We start from the raw sequence: 25,953 nt of genomic DNA on the forward strand, positions 1-25,953 counted from the left end.
AGAGACGAAGAAAGCGGGCTGTTCCGACTAGCATCTACCGCCCCCAGGAGCTGAGCAGCCTAGCGATTAGCGGCGCATGCTTTTTCAATGGGCGTCATGTTGGACGCGGCACTAGCTTGAGAAAGCCTATACTACTACTATTACTACTACTACTACTACTACTACTGTTATTATTATTATTATTAGCAGTAGTAGTAGTAGTAGTAGTAGTATAGAGGAAGACTCGTTTCACTAAGTTGGCACTGAATTGTCTGCAGGTAACGGCCAAATTAGCTGGCTAAATATTATCTTGACAATTTTAATTATTAATGATAATAATATTAATTGGTTCACAAGAAGGGAAAGGCGCAGTATCTGTCACACTGTCTGTGGACACCAAGGGATGAAGGTGTCCACGGAGACAAGGGAGGAAGAGAGAAAGAGGAGCCGTAGCGGAGGGCTACGGAGTAGTTCAGGTGTCCACAGACAGAAGTGTGACAGATACTGCGCCTTTCCCTTCCTGTGAAGTAATTATTAGTATTATTGTTAATTAAAACTGTGAAGATAATATTTAGCCCGTTAATTCGGCCGTTAACTAGACAATTCAGTGCCGACTTCGTGAAACGAGTCTTCCCTTATGCTACTACTACTACTAATGATAATGATAATTAGCAGAGAAATATTACTGTGTATCATTATTATTATTATTATTATTATTATTATTATTATTATTATTATTATTATTATTTAGTAGTAGTAGTAGTAGTAGTAATAGTATTATAGGCTCTCTCAAGCTAGTGCCGCGTCCAACGTGACGCCCATTGAAAAAGCATGCGCCGCTAATCGCTAGGCTGCTCGGCTCCTGGGGGCGGTAGATGCTAGTCGGAACAGCCCGTTTTCTTCGTCTCTTCTGTTGCTTTGTCCCTTGCGGAGCCACCGTACCTAGCAAACCCAAATACGCTCCCCGCGTGGTCGAACTTACTCCGCAGCCCTCCACTACGGCTTCTCTTTCTTTCTATCCACTTTCACTCCCATCTTCCTCCTTTCGCTTACGGTGCGGTTCAGGTGCCCAAAGAAACAAGGTTGGCAGATACCACGCCTTTTACTTCCTGTAAACAAATTATTATTATATTATTTTTGTCAGCGAGTCTGCAATGCATTGTACACAACCCAGAAGGCGTCGTCAGGCACCTCTTTTAAAGCCTTTATCAGGGCGGTTTCGATCGCTTTGATGTGGCCTGAAATCGAGTCTTTTCACAGCGCTCTTGATTCTCAAGCATTACAGAACACATCCTATAAATCTTGCCTGCATAATAAAGGCGGTAAGAAATCAACTAAATTAATATTGACTTCGAGAAAAACCCAGCCTACGCGGTAAGCCTTCACCCCAACCGGTCTTAGATCTGTCTAGATGATGTTTTTGATGCTTTGCTTGGATTGGGCAGGGCTATATTATTCTAAGTTGTTGCCATCAAATGTATACGGCCGAAATAGCAGCCCAGTGTAGCTCTGGGTACAAAACTTCGGTCTCGTACAACTAATGAATGGAAGATATCAGTACCCCGTTTGAAACGTAGCCCCAGGATTTACCACCATGCCGAGCTGTTTATATATATATATATATATATATATATATATATATATATATATATGTATATATTGTTAAGGTTTATTTGCAGAATGGTTCTGCACATTAGCCTGATGTGCTAGCCAACAGATGGTGAGCTTCCTCTTCTTCCACTTCTATCCCGGAGAGCCTCTTTTACACTTTGTTCTCTTCTGTTCACATGCCTGACATTTCCCCCTTCGCAGACGAAGCCCCTGGGCTGTAAGTCAGAGTCCCGAGCGAGAGTGGCAGCGCTTCATTCTTGCGACATAAACTACCTGTGTTTTCCGAGAGGGGCGACCTTGGGAACATTGGCGAGACACGACGTAGTTCAAGTCATTGATGCGTTTGAGCACAATAAATGGGCCTGTGTAGTGCGACAACAGCTTTTGGGACAAACCACGCTTGCGGAGAGGTGTCCAGAGCCACACTAAGTCGCCGGGAAGATAGGAGACATCCTGATGCCGACAATCGTAGCGCTGCTTAGAGCGGTCCTGCGAGGCGAGAGTGCGTAATCGGGCGACCCGACGAGCCTCTTCAGCGCGGCAGAGGGTGCTCGAAACAGACGGCTCAGTGTCGAGCGAGAAAGGCAAAATGGTGTCAAGAGAACGTCGAGGCGGACGGGCGTAGAGGAGGAAAAATGGACTATAGGAAGTTGTCTCATGCTTCGAGGTGTTATAGGCGTAAGTAATGAAAGGAAGCACGTCATCCCAGTTCTTGTGCCGCGAGTCAACATACATCGCAAGCATGTTCGTCAGTGTCCGGTTTGTACGTTCGACGAGGCCATTTGTCTGGGGATGGTACGGCGTAGAGTGACGCAACTGGCAAGTACAATAGCGCAGAAGCTGTTCCACAACATCTGCCGTAAACTGGCGCCCTCGGTCACTGAGAATGACACGAGGAGGCCCATGACGGAGGACGACAGCGTGAAGAAGAAAGAACGAGACGTCAGCGGCTGTGGCGGAAGGGTGGCGGCAGTTTCACAGTAACGCGTGAGATGATCAACGCACACGATGACCCAGCGATTGCCTTTGGACGAGCGGGGAAACGGGCCTATGAGGTCAACACCCACTTGCTCATATGGTGTGGTCGGTGGTGTCACTGGATGTAAATGGCCCGGCGGAGAAGTGGTGGGAAGCTTGAACCGCTGGCACTGCACGCAGGAGTTCACGTAACGCTGAGTCGTTCGACGCATATTTGGCCAGTAGAAACGTTCCTTAATGCGCGTAAGAGTCCTGGCAAACCCAAAGTGCCCAGCTGTAACGTCATCGTGCATAGAGTGTAGAACAGAGGAGTGGAGGCTAGCCGGAACGACTAGCAGAAAGCGTGCACCGCCAGACGAGTAATTTTTTCGATACAGCAAACCATCGCGAATGCAGAAAGGGTTCGCAGATGCCGGATCATGAGCTTTTTCAAAAAGTGATACCAAGTCTTGATCTTTTCGTTGTTCTCCCTGGAAAGTGGCAAGATCCGGAAATTGTACGGAAACGGCGGCAAGATAGTCGTCAAAGTTGTCATCGCAGAGGGTAGTTGCGAGAGGCAGCCGCGAGAGGCAGTCAGCGTCAGCGTGTTGGCGGCCACTTTTGTAAGACACTGTAAAGTTGAACTCCTGAAGGCGTAATGCCCAGCGGGCCAGCCGACCGCAGGGGTCGCGTAGATTCACCAGCCAGCAAAGCGAATGATGATCGGTGATGACTGTAAAGGAACGTCCATAAAGGTGCGAGCGAAACCGCTGTACGCCAAAAACGACGGCAAGGCACTCTTGCTCCGTCACGGTATAGTTGCGTTCAGACTTGCTAAGGGTGCGACTTGCGTAAGCGACGTGTTGGTTTCCGTCATGCCGTTGTATGAGCACAGCACCCACGCCGATGCCACTTGCGTCAGTGTGGAGTTCAGTGGGAGCTGTCGGGCTGAAATGACGCAGTATGGGCCGCGAGGTAAGAAGAAACTTGAGCTGGCGAAACGCAGAATCACATTCAGGAGTCCATTTGAAAGGAATATCCTTCTGCAAGAGGCATGTGAGGGGGTAGGCTACTTTAGCAAACTTAGGGATGAAGCGTCGAAAGTAAGAGCAAAGTCCTAGGAAGCTCCTGAGTTCTTTCACAGACTTGGGCTCTTTGACGCAACTGACGGCTTCAATCTTCTGTGCGTCAGGCCTAACACCGTCTTTGTCAACCAAATGCCCAAGCACAGCGATCTGTCGTTCACCGAAGCGGCACTTCTTAGAGTTCAGCACAAGACCCGCTTCCTCCATGCAGTTAAGGACCACAGCTAAACGGCTGTTATGCTCGGCGAAGGTCCTCCCGAAGATCACTACGTCATCTAGGTAACACATGCAAATTTGCCACTTCAGTCCACGCAAAAGAGTGTCCATAAATCTTTCAAAGGTAGCCGGAGCGTTGCATAGGCCGAAAGGCATCACGTTAAATTCATACAACCCATCGGGAGTCACGAATGTCGTCTTCTCCTTGTCTTTCGGATGCATCGGTATCTGCCAATATCCGGACCGTAAATCAACAGATGAAAAGTAGGAAGCTGAATGGAGGCAGACAATGGCATCATCAACACGCGGGAGCGGGTAAACATCCTTCTTGGTGACAGTATTGAGGCGGCGATAGTCGACACAAAATCGCCAGGTGCCATCTTTATTTTTCATGAGAATCACAGGGGCGGCCCATGGGCTAGATGATTCCTGAATGATTCCTCTTTGCATCATATCACGGACCTGTTCGTCAATTATCTTACGTTCTGAAGGTGAAACACGGTATGGTGTCTGTCTAATCGGGTGTGCAGATCCAGTGTCGATCATGTGATGGGTGCGGGAAGGCGGAATCGGTGGTGGCTGATCTCGAGCAAAGTCGAACACGTCCGCATGTTTCATAAGAACCTCCATCAATATTCGGCGATCGTTGGTGGGTAGGGATTGATTTATCATGGACTGAAACTGGGAATCAGCATGATCTGGACGTCTAGTGGAACGAGCAACGCCGTCACTGAACGCGGCGATATGCATAGAAAGGCGTTCTTCAAAGTCGGCGAGTTTCAAACCACGCGGCAATACGGCAGGTTCATTGATATGGTTGACAGTCCAAAACGTGGCACGGCCCTCGTTCACTCGAACAACGCTGCGGGGCACCAACACACTCTTTTTAGCACCGGAAAGGGAAGCGGGTTCCACCAGAGCGTCGAAGGCATTGGGAACCGCGCCCGAAGACACAACTGGGACGAAGATGGCGGACATCGCCGGAACGACGGTATCCTCGAAGACAGAAAACACTTGGACAGCCCACGGCAAGTCTTCTATGAGGGCCGATCGAAGGCTGGGGCTTATTGATATCTCGCCACTGTTGAAGTCGAGAGTTGCGCCACACTGCTGTAAAAAGTCAACTCCTAGAATAACTTCGTGCGTAGAGCGAGGGAGCACCGTAAATTCAGTTCTAAACTCGTGTCCAGCCATCGCTACATTTACATAACAAATACCAAGTGGAACCAACGATTCTCCCCCTACACCTCGAAATATGACAGTTCTATCCCAACCAAACATAATTTTGCGGCCGAGACGGTTCTTAAAATCTAAGCTCATCACGGAAACTGCAGCACCCGTATTCACTAAGGCCATAACACAAACACCATCCACTAACACTTCCAAGCGGTTCTTCAACATAACGACCGGTAGAGGAATTGGCAATATCGATGACCTGGCGACCGCACCTCCATCGGCCGCACACGCTAGTTTCCCGGTGGCGGAGAAGAACGGCGGGGAGAAGGCGATTGTCGGGAGCGGCGGGCAGGAGGAGTCAGGCTGCGATCAGAAACCGGTGAGTCGTTGCGTGGTGGTACGTAACGGTAGGAGCCCGAAGGAGGGGGATAGGTCGGGTCACGGACATCTGGACTCACGGTAGAACGGCGATTCCACCATTGGCGCTGGTAACGTGGTGGCGGGTTCCGGCGGCGGCAGAATCTGGATATGTGGCCAAGCATACCACAGCGTTAACAGACGGGTGGTTCACGAGCACGGTCCAAATAATAGTCCTCGGTAACAGGATCGAAGCGATCAACAAAGTCCAGCCGCTGGGGTTATTGCGGAGAAGGTGGCGCCCTGTAGTGGGTACGAGCTGGGGAAGCAGGGCCATATGAGTTGTTTGGGTGGTTACGGACGGGAGGAAGAACGGTAGAAGGCCAAGAAGAGCGCTGGATGGGAGCTGCCTGCAGGGAGCAGCTATCACAGGGGATTGCACTGCGGTTCACATCTTGATGGCGGGAGAGCTCAGTACGGACAATTTGGCGAATCATGTCGGCCAAATGCGGGGGCTCATGTGAATGCTCGTGAGAATCCACGCTTGCAACAGTGGTCACGTTAGGCAGACGGCCGAATTTCGGGGTTATGCGACGCAGCTTTAAAGTTTCGAACGTACGACAGTGCTTGATCACGGCCGTGGGAGAATCTTTCTTTTGAAGTTTCTTTTGTAATTAAAAAGTTGTATACGTCCACCGCGATGCCCTTTAAGAGGTGGCCAACTCTGTCTTCGTCGGACATGCTCGGATCCACCGCTTTGCAGAGTTTTAGGACCTCTTCTATGTACATTGTGCATGTTTCACCAGGCCTTTGGGCTCGCTGGAATAACGTCTGCTCAGCGCATTTCCGTTTTGCCGTGGTATCCCCGAAACAATTCCGAATCTCCTCTTCAAAACGCTCCCAGCTCGTTAAGGACGCTTCATGGTTCTCAAACCATGTCAGGGCTGTGGAGTCTAAGAAAAAAACAACATTTGCCAGCATTACAGTGGCATCCCAGCGATTGTACTTGCTCACCCGCTGGTAATTGGTGAGCCAGTCGTCCACGTCTTCGCCAGCCTTGCCAGAAAAGGTCCGCGGCTCACGGTAATGCTGCCATGCGGGTGTCGCTGGACCTGGCTGCCGTGCATCGCCGTCTTGAATCATTGTGGGTGTCAAAGGGGGGAGCCCAGCGTCGTCGGCTCGAACGAGGTAGAGAGGTATCCGTGGTGATCTTTCAGCACCTTCCACCACACTGTTAAGGTTTATTTGCAGAATGGTTCTGCACCTTAGCCTCATGTGCTAGCCAACAGATGGTGAGCTTCCTCTTCTTCCACTTCTGTCCCGGAGAGCCTCTTTTTGCACTTTGTTCTCTTCTGTTCACATGCCTGACAATATATATTATAGTGATTTTCTAAATCGGCCCTTGCATTCAACATTTTATTTCAACAAATTTCAATCAAACATATACCCATAACCTTGTCGTCCTAAACTCTCCTTTTCCAATCGCTTTTAGCTAGCTTCCACTGCAGATTCATTCAACTGATCAGTGCTTTCCACACCTCTGCTAGAATGACTGTTAAAGGAAGACCAGACACAAAATTATGTGGGTACCAGGGCACATGGTGGTGGCAGGGAACAAGAGGCCGACAGAATAGCTCGAGCATTCACCACTTTCCGAGCATCCAACCAGTCCGCGGAACTTTTCCCAGCACCTAAGGCATACTCGGCCATAATAGAAAACTGTAGAGACAGAGGAATGCGATATTCCCGACCGCACAGTTCTCTCAACAGAAAGGAAGCTGTCATTTGGAGATAATTACAGACGGGTTCATACCCAAACCTACACATACTAAATAAAATGCACCCTACCATATACGCGGACAGATATTCATGGTGCGATGAAAAACCTACGCTATATCACATCACATGAGCCTGTCAAAATATAGACGTTGTTCCCAAAATTGGAAACTCGAGTGCGTAGCAATGGGTGACTCTGCTGTCCAGTGACCGCTGCGAAGACCAGCAAGGTCTGGTACAGTGAGCTCAACGGGCGGCAGTAGCCAGCGGAGTCCTGGACTGAGGGCAACCGACAATTGTGCAGAAGTGGACGAGGTCGACCAGAAGAGTTGTGGATGCAACAAGCAGTCATCTCTGAAGACGTCCCGAAAACTTCCAAAATAATATAGGGCTAACTATAGTTTTTCCTTCCTTCCTTATCGACATCCTAGTGAGTACTATCTCATTCGAGTATAAGATTTTCAATTTTCAGAAGCAGCAACGAAGCTGTCTCTTATTGGCACCAGAATAAAAAAAAATATATAAAGCAGGCGAAAGCGCAACGAAGAGCAGACTCCCTTCCTATTACAGCTGTTTCCAATGCAAATATGTCTTATTCGGAGCGGCACCGCAGCATACGATGGAGACTTTCGATTAATCCTCATAGATTCAACTCTGTGCAATATAAATGCAATATAAAGCAAAACTGACCACTCGTTACTGCGGCCGGTAACGTCAGGGATAAAATATAGCAAGTAGTGAGGGAATGCACTACTAGCGCCTTTAGGAACCGCCTCAATAACCGCCTCACAGTGGTAGCATGCCTATGCTGAAAAATTTTATTTTAGTAGTCTGCTTTTCTTAAACACAACCGTTGAAGGTCTCCCCCTAGCACGTAATTCGTGTTAAGCTCCTGTTACCATTTGGTTATGTGCTTGAAATTCCCCCATACTGAGTAGTACACCAGGTTCAATTTTAGGAACGAAGCGTGAGTTGAAAATGATACTACGCCAGTGATTCTCTACCAGGGTTACTGTTGTCACGAATTCGCTTTCCTTTATAGGCTGAACGTCAGTCTTGCCGACAGTACCGGAAGTGGCAGCTGCGTTCTATATCGTGATGAACGTGACGCACAGGTTGCTGTGGGCAAAAACATGCACATTGCTTGGGCAGAAAAATTGAGCCACAGAAGTGTATACATATACACCTTGCGCGTAGGCTTTAAGCGAGATAAAAATAAAATCCTTTTTTTTTACCTTGATTTTGAAAAATGTTGCGTTATCTAACGGAAAATTTTGCTTACTTATGACCGTTGTGTGTCCACTCATTTGAAGAGAAATTTTGTCATACGATTGTTCTCCTTGATGCTTGACATATACTTTCTGTCGGCTGCTGTTAGCAAATACCGCTTGTCTTCATCGAGCGAAGACCTTTATAAGCTGATTTATTGAATCTATCGCTTCCATTTACTAGACCAGTGCCAGGGAAGTCAAAGTGACCAAAGCTGCCCAACATCACCTACTCTGTCGGCGCACATAGGTATAGGATGCCGGCAGTAAAAGAAAAAATAGTCTGCAGCTGATTTTGCTCATTTTGAAGTATGTGCACAAGCAATTCACATTTCAGTTTCCTTTCTATTGGAAGTTGAGGTTTAAAGGTCAAACCTGAGGCAAAGGTCGACGAAATCGGTAGTTGGAAAACTTAGTTGCGGCACGCTACGAAAAATTTGGAACCGCTTAATACATTTTAGGAGAGAAATGCAATAGCGGTGAGACTGAATCCACTGAGCACATATGCAGGAACATGAAGACCAAAATATGTGTACGCGAGACAGAGTAGCAGTCAAACACGCAAGGGTATCGGCTGCCGTAAGATCTTTGAGGCTCCATTCTGGCTTCCCACGCGACAATCCTCGAATCGAACCCGCCCCGGCGGATTTTCTTCTGTGAAGGTCGAAAGTCGGGGCTTCAAACAAGTCTCCTGCTTTCCCATGATTTTACCCTGATTTACGTTGTGAAGTACTGCTTACGCACTAAAAGAGCAAAGAAAAAAGGCAACCAAAGATGGGTTGCTGAGGCGGGGCTTAGAGAACTGTTTGCTGCTATATCATCAAGAGAAAGCATGTATATAGCCTACCATTGTGTCCTGCGCACAAAAGGCAGATATAAAGTCCAACATTCGCTCCTGAAAGGTTAGGAGCGGCCATGATACAGGTCAGTTTCCACCCTGAACTTTGAAAGCAGTTGTCGTTCAAATAAACAAAAACTGTGTTCGGTGGTATGACGACTCATTTAACGAGCACGTTGTGGATACTTCGTGGTAATAAAGCCCTCAAAACGAACGACAGGAAGCCGGATAAAGCGAACAAATTCCGGCCTTGACGTGACGTTATAGCATCGACCACTTGCGTTCTGGAGGCGCGCACGAGTCAACACAGCTCACATGTGTGACATCGTTTGTACGCAGGCTGAACGGCTCGCACGGCGCCTGATACTGCAGGCATCGCAGTCGGCAGCGGCCAGCAGGCTCTCAGAGAAGCATGAAGTCTCCGGCACTCCTGGAGAGGGGAGTCGTCGTCGAAGGCAGCGATTACGGGACCCTGAAGGCTGATCCAGACTTCGTCAATTGCTGCAGCGATAAACGGGGCAGTCATGGGAGCATGTCGGCTGACCAGAAGGCCAATGGTCTGCCACCGAAGACCACAGAGGCTTCGGAAACCAAGTGGCAAAAAAGGGTTCGGAAGTTCCTCTGGATCCTTCCACTTATCCACAGCGAATTCTGGATAGCCGCCGGGTTTTCTCTCCTTCAATCATTTTACCCGGCCATGGTAAGTGTCTCACGCTTGCAATCTCACCGTTTCGGAACTCTGTACTTTTGGTTTTTATCGGCAAGTTTCTTTTTCCTAAGTGGCGTTTTATGTACAATGTGTTACCGCAAAAGAGCCTGACCACTCGTAAAGCCTAAGTAAAAGGAAAAGGAGAAGCGATGCGATTGTCTGTTTAGGAAATAGGTTTGTAACGCCACACTTGTAAAGCTCATTTAATTAAACAAAATTAGGTTAACGCTGGCTGCACTTGTGAACTGAGGCTCCCACGTAACCCTTGTTCGGTTCTCTCCGAAACAAAACTGCGGGTAAATTTGCGCCTTCATGCGCATTGCAATTCAAATTTCCACGCACCATCGCCTTATTGTCGCTGAGTGACGATACCTGTGCTAGAGATAAGAGAGACTGAAAACAGGAGGTCGTATCCGTTCTAGAATCTAAGAACAAATAGTCGCTAATGCTCATGTGTACGCCAGATGGTGCCAGGAAACGCCGCAGCCCCTTTCGACGTGAGGTGCGCCAGAGAGAGAGAGAGAGAGAGAGAGCAACCCTTTAATGAAGAACAGAGATTTTAGCTGGCGTTTAAATTTCGCTGACATTCTACTCTTATAGGAAGGGGAATTCGGGAGGTAAAGATGGAAAAAGAATCGTGAGGAGATTCAAAAAAATGAAAGGGGAGATAAAATGCGGCCATTAAGTGTGTTTTAAGGTGCATCGTGGAGTAATGGTATAAAATGAAATGATGAAATGCACAGTCTGATAAATGTGCTTACAGAGTTCACAGCGTGAAAAATGCCGAAGGGTAACATTCAAGGTGGACTACGTAAATAAAAAGTTCATTACGAGTCTCTGTCGCCTAGGGCAGGCTAAGCGAACTAAAATAATGTCCATTGTTAAATGCACTGAGGAGAGCTTTTCCATGCTATGTTCGTAGTTCGCACGCTCGTCAGCGTACGCAGGACACTCAAGATGGATATGTTGCACAGTTTCAACCGAGCCACAGTTGTCACAAAGCGGAACTGTTCATTTGACCACAACGGTATCGCAAGCTATTTGTACATGCATAGTTCAGGCTGAGTCGGTGGTAAAGAGTTTCTAGTTGGCGAGGAAATTTCGGAGGGAGTCTTGACCTTAGATGTGCGTCAGTCGAGTAAAAAAATTGATAGTGACTTGTCGGCAAGCTCCAAAGTCGATACTTTGCTTCGGTAGCAAATGTTTAACCAGTTAGGATGCATCCGATTTCGTGAGGTGCACCAAAATCACTATTGGTGCCATATTGCTGCTCTTTTGCGAGTAACACTGACGAAAACAGATGGACCAGTAATGTTGTACATTCCGATGGCGGCTGCGTACACAGTTCTAGCGAATTCTAGCTACAAAATTTCGCACATTGCAAGATTTCTTCTGGATTTGGACAGTTGTAGAGGTCGTGTTCGTGGCCGATGAGGGGGCTAGGATATGCAAAATGTTTAACCTGAATAATGCTGCTATCTCAAAACGTGGTGATCAGTAATAGCCCATCTAATAGTTTTTGACCCCCCAAAGCGATATTGAAGTGGAGGATAATGGAGGGCTCCGAAAATTTCGACCACCCAGGGTTCTAAAACAGGCACTGACATCTCATAGTATACGGGCGCCTCGAGTTCAGCCTCTATCGAGAATCGGCCGCCGCGGTCAGGATCAAACGCACTACTTAGGGATCAGCCGTCGAGGGACATAACCCCGGAGCCACCACGGCAGGGCGTCACTACGTCGCCCTGCCTATAACTGTTTATACATCTTGATCAATATTTGGCAGTAATTAAGGCCGCTTAAGTTCCCGTGGCTTTTTAATATTGTTTTTGGTGCAATAAAACCATACACCACTAACTTTAGTCGACTTGAATAATCTTACCAGCATCACCCCTGAGTCCCTTGGCATTTTGTGGAACTTTTCTTGGTGGATTTGCAGACAGCGCATTATAGCGAAGGTTGTCCACTATGATTGTTGCTTCTGACACCCATGTGCAAGGACATGTATTTTGACAAAATTATATTATTATAGCACTGAATAAAATAGATAAGAAATGCTTCCATATCAGGCGCTACCAAATGTGTATGTCTTAGTTGTATTCATTTTTCTAAGAGAACTGTATTCCGTGATCTCTCAATTATGCAAGTCGCCTAAAATAATTTTTGTATGTGCATGCCTGTTTTTCATTTCTTTGCTGTCATGTATTTTATGTGTTTTTTTTTTACTTTACTTTGTGTGCTCATTGAGTGTTACGTTTGCGTGTGTATAAGCCTGAAAACAATTGTTACATGTCCTTTAGCGTGTCTCCAGTGCTGTGTATTGTATGTACGGGCCTAAACTAGCTTCGGCTCTTGGCCCAACATTTTTTGCGATTTGTACGTTTTATTGAAATAAATGATTGATTGATAAAAAAAAAACGAGTAGAAAAGCGTCCGACGCGCAGGTTATATGCACCAAGAGCACAAGAGACAGAGGACCAGTGTAATGGCTAAATTGCCTGGGCCGGAACTTAGGATACGGGTTGCGCGGAGATCCAGAAGCCACCGACCTGTCCACAATTTTGCCTGCTCGGGTCGCCTTTTGTCCGAAAACCGGATACGAAGAAGGGTCGCTGAACGACACGCTGGAATGCGGGGATGACGTGCTACTAAAATCAATCTCACGAGATGGCGAAAAAAGCTTTGGCTTCCGCCTCCACGGTCCGGAAAGCGAGACATGACATTAAAGCCGCGGAAGCAGAGTTCATGGCAGGAAATCGGGTCGTGCTCAAATTTGAGCACAGTGAAAGGGGGCTGTCACAAAAACTGGCGCCAAAATGGAAAGTGCCCCTCCCGCATTGTGGAAAAACTAAGCCTAGCAACATTTCGCGTTCGAAGTTGTGAAGGAAGGCACCAAACTTTCACCATGCATGCGAACAGACTGAAGCGGTACCAAGAAACAGCCCCTCAAAGTGATTCAGAAAAGGACGGAATCGAAGCTTGCACACAGAGCGCGCTGGCTCAGAACAGTTACAATGACGTAATCCCACCTGCGACAACAAGCTCTATAGATCCCGAAATCGTTCACGGCATTCTGACACATGTTCAACATTTACCGCCGCAAAATGCTGAACATGGTGATATTCAACCCAGCAACACTAAAGAGGTAGACATGGATAATTCACAGGCCGGAAGGTCGCAGGCACTAAAAAAGAACAGGAACGAACATTTCGAACTGTCGAAAGAGCCAGACCGTGAGCTGATTTTGCATCCCAATGTGTGGGATATGTAGAATCCCGTGTCTTAATTGATAACGCTGTAAGCCTGCTAGTCAAGTTTCATCCCTGTACAAAACATAGTATGATACCCTTTTCTGAACACTGTTCAGTTATCTAAGCTTTATTCGTGTACTATTATGTTCAGTTTAAGTTGTATGAACTCCATTTAATGATATGTATATCAACCTGTACGATACCGTTTTCAGACCCCTTTTAGAATGTGTATCCATTGCAATGCTTTAAAAAAAGAGGAAAAAGTGTACACACATTTTTTGTTTATTCTAAAATAGTCGTCAGTCGAGACAGTTGAATCTCAACAGATGTTAGGGAGTTGGATGACATCGCTGTTGTGTGTGAAATGCGGACTTCTTGTATGGACGGTGATGCGGTTGAACTCATCTGTGATGTGCTTTCGTGGCAGTGCGCATACAGTTCAGGGTAAACGATTTATGGACACAAGAATTTACTTGACCGTGCACAGACTTCGAAAAAAAAAGCTTTTTTTTTTTTTTGAAAACACTATGGTGAGCGAATGTGACGGCTAAAATGCCTGTGCCAGAACTTGGGATGCGAGTTGCGCGAGGATTCGGGAGCCATCGACCTCTTCACAATTTTTCCTACTCGTATCGCCTTTTGTCCGAAAACCGGATACGAAGTAGGTCGCTGAACTACACGCTGGAATGCTGGGACGCCGTGCTAATGACGGCTACACGTGCGCTGTTGCGAGGATGGTGAGGGTTCCGGGAACGGGAAGAAAGGATCCGAGGTGACAAGGAAAGCAGCAGAAGGACGGTGGGACAGAAAGGAGCGAAAGACGAGCTAGAGCAGGTCGACCCAGGCTCGTCTGCCGAGGGACGAATGACTAAAAATACGAAGACGGCTCGCTAGTCCTGCCAGCGCATATATTGAGCTCGCCGTGTAAACCGTCATCATCAGCGCTACCTGCAGCTATGGTCATCATCTCCCACCTCAAGCACCGGATCACCGAAGTGGCGTCCAGACGCAGCCTCAAGAGCATCGGGTGAGCGGGGACATCCAGAGTGATTAAATCTGTTATGGGGCCTATTTTGTGTGTGATTCCTGCCCTCCCACCCGAAAAGAGCCCTATAGCCGGGATATCACGCCAGTGTTGACCACCTCAACCATATGTCTGGTGAACGCAAAATCAGGCCTACAGCTGTGGCAGATGCTGGGGCTCGGAAGAAAGTAGTGGGTCTTCCGTTAATGGCAACACACAGGTCCTAACTTCATAACTCTAAATGGCGTCTAGGAGCTTGCGTCAGTAGGAAAACATGTTAATATGACGGACATTGAAATTAGCTCAGATAATTCGAGGAGCTAAGCAGCGGTCAGAAAGCTTCTGTAGAAGCAAATTCAGTGTTATCTACATTCAAAACGCCTGTACACTGGTGCAACAACAAAAAAAAAATTGGGAAGCCAAGCTCTATCCTTACAGCCACGCAAATATCATGCCTTCATGTCATCGGCGCAAATGACGGTGACGTTCAAAGCCATGCACATGTGAAATTTGCAGGCCCATGTAAAGCGGTGCAATTTCTTCAGGAAAACACTTTTTTACTATCCGTTTTTACGGGCGATATATTCAATCAGATGCCCCGCTTTGCAAGCCAGCTTCTGAAAGGACTGATAGGAGCACTAGTTTCTTTCAGATATAGTTTCAACTCAGCCAATTGCCTAATATTCACAGCGTGGTTCTATTCCATTACAAAGTTCGCTTTTCTCTGCTTTTTAGTGCCATTGCACTGAGGACAAGTCATATTGTAAGGAAGTTCCCACGAAGGCAGTAATTATGAACTCAAAGAAATACACCAGCTGTAAAGAGTTCTTCACAGTACCAGACTGCTTCGATGGGACATGTAAAAGCAAGACTTCGAACAAAACGCGCAGAAGGTCAGATATACTTCGATTTTTCAGCTCCTTCCGCTACGCACGGATTCAGAAGATCAACAAAAGATTCCGGCTGGGGCATTCTTGGCCACGGTAAACGATTTTATCACCGCTTGTGATGCGCGAGAGAGTCCTCGCCGCTCAGTACCATAGACACTTTTTGCTGAAGCAATTCGAATAACCGACTCGCATGCAAATGCTCTTGACGTCCTGCTAGGATCAGTTCACTTAGGGAACCTGCTCATTGGCGCGAGACGAACACCTAACTTCAACGCAGGGAATTTCATCGTCACTTTGAGGCACAGGCTTCTCAGTAGGTTGGAATTTGGGACGAGTAAGGAAGGAGTTTCAACAGTTTAGGCCACTGGCAAGAAAGGCGAAGCCATCTAAACCCTCTGAGTGGTCACCACCGCAGACAGCACAAACAAAGTCTGCTTTGCAATCTTTTAAAGCATGGCTGATGCTACTGCACCGCTTGCAGCACTGCTCCTTGGCGAAAACTTTTGACATAGGCCCGAACCGGTGTATACGAACACCGGGCAGCAAGATTTTAATTCTCGAGGCTGGAAACGAATATGAGCAGAACACATTTAGCAGGTTTCATTATCTATTCCTTTTCTTGTGACTCGAAACGATGCACCGGTCGTCGCACGTGCAGAACACCTTACGAGTTCAAGTAATCAAGGAGGTCGCTTTCTGAATGACACACTGACAGACCCCTACTAAAAATATGTTCCTCATGTACGGTTGGGGCAACGTGGGGTCGCTGTCATCAATTGCAGAGCACTGAAGAGGAATGTCAGCGTGCTTTCCTGTTGAGATATCCAAAGTAAGAACTCCTTGTGCGGTGGATCGGCTCTGGGCGGAAGCTGATTGTATAGCAGTGATTGAAGGTCCGCGTAGAGCATGACGGGGTATCGGTCTCTTAGATTACTCCCTTTGAGAAATTATGAACAGGATCTTGACCATTCTTTGCTTCGTACGAGTCGTCTATTTGAAGCCGTCCTTTTACACATCAATCATCTCACCCACTATCACGTCACAGTCATGATCCCCCCTGATCGATGATGACGAACTGGTCGTCCAAGTGATCTGGAGGCTCCACGCGAAGTAAAACAATGCACGCGTTCTTCCACATGTAACATGCAAACAAGTAACATGTTCTTCCCAAAGATGCCGATTCCAGAGTAGCGAATACCTTACCAGTAGGAACAGTACCACTACTTGAAGATGCTGCCGAATTCCAAGAATATAAATAAGTATTTGTAAACTACCAAAACTGAGGTTACCACAGGTCGAACAACGCCATCTCAAAACTATTGTTCAGTTTATTCAGTAGCCGTCACGAATGTTAATGTCGTTTTCACCGAGGCAATTATGACACTGTTTTGGCTGGCGGAAATGCAATCTGTTAGGTGTAATGACTCCTTCATATTTTAATTTAGTATAATCTTATGGCGTATTTATGCAAGTTCCGTGTACCGTTTACTTTCCCCGCTGATCCCAAACGCACTTAATGTTCGATAATAACATCAGCCCCTTTAGACGTATAGAGCGCATGTAATCATCAAATGCAGAGAAGATACACAGTGCATTCTAAGACAGCCTAAAAATGCTGGTAGCCAGAGTCGAATCTTGTAGCTTCTAAGTCTGGTAACCGTCATTTAGGTTTTCATAGTCACCAACAATGCGCACCCCTACATTCCCCGTTTGTGGTGCATTGTGACCCCTATAATCAATGGCGGCGTTTGTAGGAAAGCGGGTGGCCTCAGCAAACACTGCAAAATTCGGTTGCGAACCGCTGCTCAAGCGCTGCTTAATTATTTTAATCGCGCCGACGAGACTGTGCACAGCTTCCTCTTTCCAAGAAAGCTCCGGCATTTTATGCATCTCTGTTGGTTTTGGCGTCCAGTAGAGGTTACTCCTTCTCCTACTCATCAGCACATACCAGGACAGGTGACGTGGGACTCAATGGTTTCTGTCAGAGTCAATGAAATCATTCGCTTCAAACTTCGGTGCTACGCTGCCTCTACATTTCACTTCCATTGTGTTATTAGCACACCTGTGGGGATAGAGCGTTCAATATACTCATACTCAAAAGGTGACCAACTATTTCCGTTTCTTTTTTTCTTCTGTCGCTTCGATTACAAGGCCACCAACAAACAGCAGTAATTCTGGGCCACGTCATTCAACCTCAGAGCAAGTGCAAGCACACCTGCAACAAAGTAGCAGTAAAGGTCCGAGGCTTAAAGCTCTGGTTTGCTGCTCTGGTGAGAGCTCAGAAATCAGGGCACCGGAGCTACTGCCGTCAGAATCTCATTCGAGCACACAGCAGTCAGCAACAGGTGTTATCTGTCAAAAATGCTTAGATTGTAACGAGCAGTGCAGGTTTGTAGGAGCCCGACTTGTGAAATTAACGTCAATGACACAAAAAGCGGGGCTTGCCAGTATTAGATAGCCGCTCCGGCAACAAATAATGCTCGTTCACCGCGCTAGTGACATGCATAAAGATAACGGCTTTAAGATAATGGCTAAAGTTGATGAATCTGCAACAGCAGGTGGACATCTGTATTGAAATTTATCTTTCTACCATGAGGTTGGAGGTAAGGCTGAGGGAATGGCAGTTTTATAGTATTGCAAGTTGAAAAAACATTTGGAGATTGCGTTATTGGGACTTTTTCTGGCAGCGACACGAGTGGGATAGTGAAAAACAAAGTTATGAACATTGTCCTTATACATACATCCTAATGGGGAGGGGGGGGCGGAATGTTCTGCTTCCAGAATCAAGGAAAGGGGGAATTCTTGGAAGGTGCTTGTGGCCGACGTGTCAGTAAACGGCAGTCCAGTGAAACCACATCCGGTGGCTTGTCATGCTAACTTTCGCGCTGAAATCACGCGACGACAGCGCCTATACAATCCCTGCCTGCCCAACCTTCACTGTAACGTAAATATGTCGAATGAATTAACGCCAGATGGGGCACGGCGACTACGTTCCCTTGCCTCGCGTTTCCTGTCCATTGACGTTTCGTAACGAATGGAAACTTAACATGAAGTGCAGTAAGTTTCAGAATTGCGAGAAGACATGGTAACCTGTGGTGGTTTCAATCGACGGCTATCTTAGTGTTTTCTTTGCATTCGTGCGGAGCCACAAGTTCGGTTGGTCTCCATTCAGTTCAGTTCAGTTCCGTCGTTCAAACGTGTCCGACTCTTCGTGACCCTATGGACCATATCACGCCACGCTTTCCGGTCTCTCACTATCTTCCTAACATCACATAATTTCATCTGCAGCGCCTCGAGGATGCCATCTAACCACCGCGCTCGCTGCCTACCCCTTCTCCGGTGACCCTCAACCTTTCCCAACATCAAATCTTTCTTCAGCGACTCCTCTCTTCTCATCAGATGACCAAAGTAGCTGAGCTTTAACTTTAGAATTTGACCCTCCAATGAGCAGTCAAAGTTTATGGTCGATAATATCGACTGATTTGATCTTCTGGCCGTCCAAGGAACTCTGAAGATTCTCCGCCAGCACCACAATTCGAACGCATCAATTCTTCGGCGGTCAGCCTTCTTCACAGTCCAATTCTCGCATCCATACATCACAACTGGAAAGACCATAGCATGAGTTATACGGATCTTGGTCTCGGTTAGTGCAGTGCAGTACGTTCGACTGGAACGAACACGACACGACTGCTCTGCACTGTGCCACCGATCGGGCTGATCGACGATAGAGCGTGTGCAATCCGATCGTTGCAAAGCGCGCTCGCGGACGACGCCATGGGCGCATCGTTATTTCAGGCTACAAAGGTCAATGCAAAGCTTTGACAAAGAGAAAAAGACACCGAGCTTCTCAAGTGGGCATATTTCAAAGAATCGAACAGAAGAGCAAATCGCAATACATTTATTTGCGTTGATCTCACGCTGATACGTAACGGCCGACGACCTGTGCAACTAGCTGAAACTGAAGCATAGAGGCAGCGAATGATTGAGCAAAAAATTCATCACGATGCTAGCTCCACGAGGGTAATATTCGCTCGCTTGTTACGCCATCAAATTTGCGTCACGCGCAAAAGTAACAATAACGCACTTTATTGGGCTTTTCTTTTCGCATACCCGGCGTTTACATGATTTCAGCCGTTCCATATCCTCCAAAATTTCTAATGACCAACGCTCCAAACAGAGCCTCAGACGCTGGGAACCCGCGTAGGCGATGAGGTCAAACGAAAGCCCTTTAAACAGCAATGGCTGGGTGAACTTCAGAGCGCTCACATAACCGGCATCCAGCGTGCGGAAATTAATGTCGTTGCGCAAGCGACAGGTTATTTTGCCCCCAACGTCCACAGCTGGCCATCTGCTGAAAACAGGCTAGCTAGCGCAGCACAATCCATCTCAGCGGTCCCCCGAGCATCTAGAGAGACGCCCGGTCGCCTCGACATGTCAAGGCAGACACCAGCGGCCGCGGGGACCCAGTGACGCTTAAATGCCTAAATGAGAAGAAAACTGCTCATACTGCTGCTTTTCTTTCTTTCCCGCTGCCGCAGAAGGCATACGTCTTTCTCAGCCTAACGTTGCCTGTATAGTGAGCCCCATAGTTTACAGAAAATGCTAAAACTAGCGTATTTTCCATGTAGCTGGGCACCCTGCCGAAGTGGCCGCATAAGCGTGTCCAAAAAATTATTCTCTTTTTGTTTCGGTTATTTTAGGTCACGGTAGTGCCAAACTGCCTCTGCCGAAACGGCTGATGATTAAAGTAAAGTACCCATTATTTGAACCGGGTTGCAAACAAATATACACGGTAATAAATAAAACATTCCATTATAGCGACATTTTGTACAAACACCCGGTGCAGCTGACACGAGAAATCGTTGAAGCCTTTGAAATGAAGAAAATACCAAGGTTGTACGTTAACAAACCTTCGCTGTTACTGCGTGATGGTGAAGGGGAGTATCTTTACAACACGTAACGTACTCTCTTTTGTGTTTGTTTGTTGTGTTCCCTTATATATCGTGTTTCCGATGATTAAAGGTCAGTTGAGAGTCAGCGCTGGTGATGTCTTTTTCTATCCTTTTGTCTGTGTGTTTCGCGCTGTTTTATTTATACCTATGTATCACCAACTCGCCCGCTTAGCTATTCTGTTCAAATATACACGCTGTATCACAATGGGGGTCGTTCTGGGACCGCTAATCAGCGAAAGCTGGCTTCTTTCCAATGCCGATAATATGTTGTGCAGGGAAGCGACGCGCTCCTTGTGGCACATCAAGTGCATATCAGGCAGCACCCCGTACATGTCGGCGCACATGGACATGGCCACCTAGAACTAAACAAGCTCTCGGTTTATGGGCTTTACGTCCCAAATAGAATCACGCCCTGATGGAGGCCGTAGTCGAGACATTTCCAGACATTTCGACCACCTAGGAGCTCTTTAATGTGAAATGACGTCACACGGTACACGGGTTCCTTGCTTTTCCTCTCCAAACTTAAAAAGTGGCCGCCGTTGTCGGGATTTGATCCCATAAAATTGAGCACATTAGTCGAGCGCTTTAAGCACTGTGCCACCGCGGCGTGCCTTGGTATATTATATATATATATATATATATATATATATATATATATATATATATATATATATATATATATATTGACGACGCTAGCTCTATTATTCGATGGCCTAGCTGTTACACCAGTTGCAGCATGCGGCACACGCAGTAGTAACAATAACGCGATGTATATATCCAATGTTATCCGGTCAGTTGTAAAGGCTTTTGAAGATCGAAACTTATGCAGTAACATTGACGGTTCTACATTGGCTATCCTTCTTAAATTGATACTTGAACTTAAAAACTTTGAATTTGATGGCAGACATTATGTCCAGATTAACGGAACATCGATGGGTACACGTATTGGTCCCAACTACGCCAACATATTCATGGGCTGATTAGAAGACCGGTTTCTCGAAGACTACCCGCTAAAGCCTTTTTACTACAAGAGATTCATAGACGACATTTTTTTTTATTTGGCAACATGGTGAGGCACAACTTCTATCATTCATCTCTATAGTTTTAATAATGTGCATGAGGCCATAAACTTTTCTCCTTCTTATTCTCGAACCACTATTGATTTTCTAGACGCGACAATGTCAATAAAGAATGGCAAACTAATCACTGATCTATAACGGAAACCCAGTGACAGACCTCAGTACCTGCACTTTGACAGCAGCCATCTTAAATACTGGAAGACTAGCATCCCATATGGACAAGCCGTCCGCTTTAAACAGATATGTTCAGACGATAGCGACTTTGAATTTCACTGTGCCAACCTTCGTAACACCCTAATGGAACGCAAATATCCAGAGCACCTAATAAATGATGCAGTGGAACGAGCAAGCCTTCTTGATCGCAAAGCTCTCCTCAAAGCGGAAAAGAAACCATCCGGCCAATCACGAATCAATCTCGTGCTAACGCATTCAGCTTCGGTCCCCGACGTTGCAGGCATATTAAAGAAACATCATAGTATTCTCATGCAAAGTGATCGTCTAAAAGAAATTTATCAGCAAGCCCCCCGTGTTGTCTCAGTGATATTTTAACTTCGTTTAAAACTAGCCCCACTGCACCAATCGCCTGCCATCCTTGCAACAATTCACGCTACAAAGTTTGTGCACAAATGACTACATCAGTGAAAGCTTTCAGCACTGCATCGAACTTTAATGTAAAGATTCGAGGCAACTTCTCATGTGATACGGGCAACGTGATTTATATGCTTGAATGTTCTATCTGCAAAATTCAGTACATTGGCCAAACCGAAACACCATTCAGATACCGGTTTAATAATCATAAAGCTCATTGTAATACACTGCCTAACCTTCCTATCTCTAAGCATGTAAACATTACCAAGCACCCCTTTGAAAAAATGCAAGTAACTTTACTGGAATCAGGTTTCAGAACCCACCATGAACGCGAAGTTCGCGAATCATTTTTAATACATAAGTTTAACACGGTTTCTTGTGGTCTGAATGAGAACATTGGCAAGCTAAGTTGTCTCTCGTCGTAGCATTTTAACTAAATAGTAGCACATTTGGCAGCTTCTTAAAAGATATTATGTTTAATCGACATTGGCTCCATTTTGCACTGTTTGCCTCTTCGCTTGCGCTGTTACGGTCACAGCCCAAAGACCCTCGCAGGGTGTCATGCTTTACTTGCACTGATCTTTTTTATGTTTGCCAGCTTCTCACGATCATATTGCTTCCCGCCGTAACATGCACTGATCATTACAACTTATCCAATAACCTTGCCCACGATTCCTTGTGTTAACAACACTGTTACGAACAATTAACTTTAACTGCTTCTCTTTGTCCCCATAGCATTAAGCACAAAATCGAGTTTTGTCACCATGCCGCGATTTGAGTGACTGTTTACTTTTTGTGTGTGTGTGTACCGCGCTAAATCACAGTTATATTTCACTGTTAAATTCTACTGACGTGTTATCTGCTATTGTCGCCTACCAATGAGAATGATATTTCAGTAAATGAATCCTCCCCTCCCCCTCCTGAATATTGCAGGATTAAATGTGACATGTACTCCACCCATTCTAACCTCGCGATATTTTGTTTTGCGCGCTGATAGTGACAATAATCTCTTTAGTGATATATCTTCCTTTCTTTGTGCAACATATTAAGATGCATGACCTAAGCGCAACACATGTCATTCGGTCTATATACCTTGCACCGCCATTACATCAGGCGTGTGAAATGTTGTTTTTGATATTTTGGTGTTTATTTGTTGACAGTGGCTGGTCACGTGTTCTTCGATTGTGCATGTATATAAGAAATGGGAACCGACAGCTTCTTTCTACATTCCTTGACAAAGGCCAGACCCCGGCCGAAACGTCGGATTAAAGGGTTGTTTTTTCCACCGTGTGTCACCTACTTCAAGTTTATATATATATATATATATATATATATATATATATATATATATATATATATATATAGAGAGAGAGAGAGAGAGAGAGAGAGAGTTAAAAACTGACAGTCGGCAGTCGGCGTGTTGTTTTACCTTCTGCTTGTCGTTTATTATTCTTTATCCCGATAATCACCATAAGACTAATTCTTGTCAGATACCAGCAATCAATTAAAAAAAAAATCCGTAACGTTTGCCTTAGACTCGTTGACTGTCAGCTCCTTTAACTCTATAATAACGAGGCCCTCATTTTCCCTTTCAGTTATCTGCATACTTATATATGTATATAATGCCACCTGATGTCTCCATGTTCTCGCTGCACCTGGAAGAAGATGACACTGAAGTCGGCTCGCGCGCTGTTTTCGGAACGCTGCCAGCTCTTACAGCTTAGCTCTGTGGTTCACATCTTGCCTTGTTGTCCGCGACATATTTTGATGGAGGTGCGTGGTACCGATCCCAGTATATGTCCCGCACTCCTCCGCGCGCCCAGGATTCAGGTCTTGTGCCAGTCGACACTCCTGTGCACCGCGCTAGCCGGAGGAACATAGGTTTACCACCTGAGCACGGAGCGTTGGAATTCACCACCGCAGCCGCCCCTCAACCTGTCATGCAAGCTCCAACTTATTGCACGCTACAGAACCCACGACTGCCTAAGCCTTCCCACGGCAGTCATAATGAAGACGTCGACGATTGGCTCATCGAGTTTGAACGGGTCGCCTCGTTTAATCAGTGGGACGACGCCGTGAAGCTCAGGAACGCCTTCTTCAGCCTAGAAGATGGCGCTCGTACTTGGTACGAGAATCGCGAAGGCACCCGAACATCATGGCGCGAGTTCTGCCGCTGCATCCTGGACACCTACACCAGCCGGGATCGCCGAAAACGAGCGGAAAGGGCTGTGCACTCTCGCAAGCAGATGCCCAACGAGACTAACACTATGCACGTGGAGGACATGACCAGGCTGTTCCGATGATGACCCGGCCATGCCTGAAGAAAAAAAAATGTGCGCCATCTTATGCGCGGCATTAACGAGCAACTGTTGGCTGGCCTCGTGCGCAATCCGCCGACCATGGTTGTTGAGCTTCTTACGGAGGAAATCACAATGGAAAGGGTGCTCCAGCAGCGGTCTACGACCTACGATTGGCCGGTACTCGCCGCTTCGCTCACAGAGCCGCTTTCCGCCTTCGGGGCTACTCCGGATCTTCTCCGCGACATCATCCGCTCGATTTTGCGGGAAGAACTTGACTTTTTCGGTGCTCCCCAGCCGACGGTCGGCTCGGTCGCTAGTATTATTGCCCGAGAAGAGCTCCAGCAAGCATTTCGGCCTTCGGTACCATCTGCTTACCCGCCATCCTTTTTCACCGAGTCCTGTCGGCCAACGTATGCGGACATTTTGCGACGTCCCCCGACTGATTCCACACAATTACTGCCACCCGACCAAGGCTCACTGTATTCAGCCCACCCTGAGCCGTACATCGACAACCACCGACCACCCCAGCGAAAGGAAGACCTGTGGCGTGCTCCAAATCGGCAGCGCCTGTGCTTCCACTGCGGAGAACCTGGTCACCTATATCGACAGTGCCCATATCGACAACTGGGACTGAAGGGTTTCCCCATCGACATGCGTCGCCCTTCTTTAGGTCAACGACCACTGGATAGTGAGGACTACGTAGCCCAGCAGCGCATGGCGCCAACTTTTCGGCGACAGTCACGATCTCCGTCTCCATGCCGACCATCATCGCAGCCCAGCTCCTCCTGGATGGCGCAGCGATGGTCGCCTAGTCCACGTCGGGAAAACTAAAGACAGCGACCTCCGTGGGCGAGGCCACTTGAAATCGACGCGAAGAAGACCCCCCGACAACGCGACCTGTGAGTGACCGCGACTTGACGGCCCCGGCGACAGTTCGTACACATGAAGATAGACTCTCGCCGGATATACTCGTGGTCCTCGACGGCTATAAGATTAGCGCATTGGTAAACACTGGTGCTGATTTTTCGATTTTATGCAGGAAGCTAGCGGCGCTTCTAAAAAAAGTAATGACGCCATGATCTGGCACGCAGATTCGAACCGCTGGCGGTCATGTCGTACCTCTGAGCGGTCAGTGCACGGCGAGAGTCCAAATTCGCAACTCCACGTTTAATGTCAGCTGCCTTGTGATGCCTGACTGCTCCCGCGACTGTATCCTTGGTGTTGATTTTCTCCGGGAGTATGGGGCCATTATCGATCTCCGGAAGCGTATCGCGACCTTTTCGACCGAGAAAGCTCATGATACTGACACCGCGGACCGAAAAACGCCGCGCCCCTCTTCGAATTTCTGCCTAGAGCGTTTCTATTTCGCCACGTTCCAGTGTTTTTCCGACTGTTAACTGCGACGAACTACGTGACGGAACGGCGGTCGCTGAGGGCAACCATTCCCTTTTGCTCACCCATGGAATTATCTCGGCGCGCGAGTCTCATCCATCTCCGTAACGGCCAATCTGAGCTCCTGGTGACTAACTTCACGAACGAACCCCGCCATCTTTTTTTCCGCGCTACCGCAATCGCATTCGCCGACGCCTTAGCAGATGTTTCTGAATGTTTTACTTTCGGAGAAGTAAATGTGTGTATTATATATATATATATAATACAGCCCCATATATATCACCCCCATATATATATATATATATATATATATATATATATATATATATATATATATATATATATGGGGGCTTCTTTCCTTCATATTATATATATATGAAGGAAAGAAGCCAACAGTCGGCGAGGCCGAGGAATGCATTGGGGATTGTACTTTGTCTTTTTTTTAATTTTTACTTCGATAATCACATACATTAGTAATGTAATCTGTTCAGGGGAAAGCTAGTTA

At 46.9% G+C, this 25,953-nt stretch overlaps 1 protein-coding gene across 1 annotated transcript in view; it reads left to right on the plus strand.

The window, feature by feature from the left end:
• The first annotated feature begins 9,655 nt into the window (after window positions 1-9,655).
• Window positions 9,656-25,953, plus strand: part of LOC146208345 (MFS-type transporter SLC18B1-like) — a 60,441-nt gene continuing 44,143 nt past the window's right edge. The window contains exon 1 of the mRNA XM_084578421.1: window positions 9,656-9,963. Within this exon, the coding sequence (XP_084434547.1) occupies window positions 9,676-9,963 (288 nt within the window). The 5' untranslated portion in view covers window positions 9,656-9,675. The remainder of the gene's footprint in view (window positions 9,964-25,953) is intronic.

Source organism: Amblyomma maculatum, chromosome 1, assembly GCF_055883805.1.
Source record: "Amblyomma maculatum isolate TAMU_Amacu chromosome 1, ASM5588380v1, whole genome shotgun sequence".
NCBI lineage: Eukaryota > Metazoa > Arthropoda > Arachnida > Ixodida > Ixodidae > Amblyomma > Amblyomma maculatum.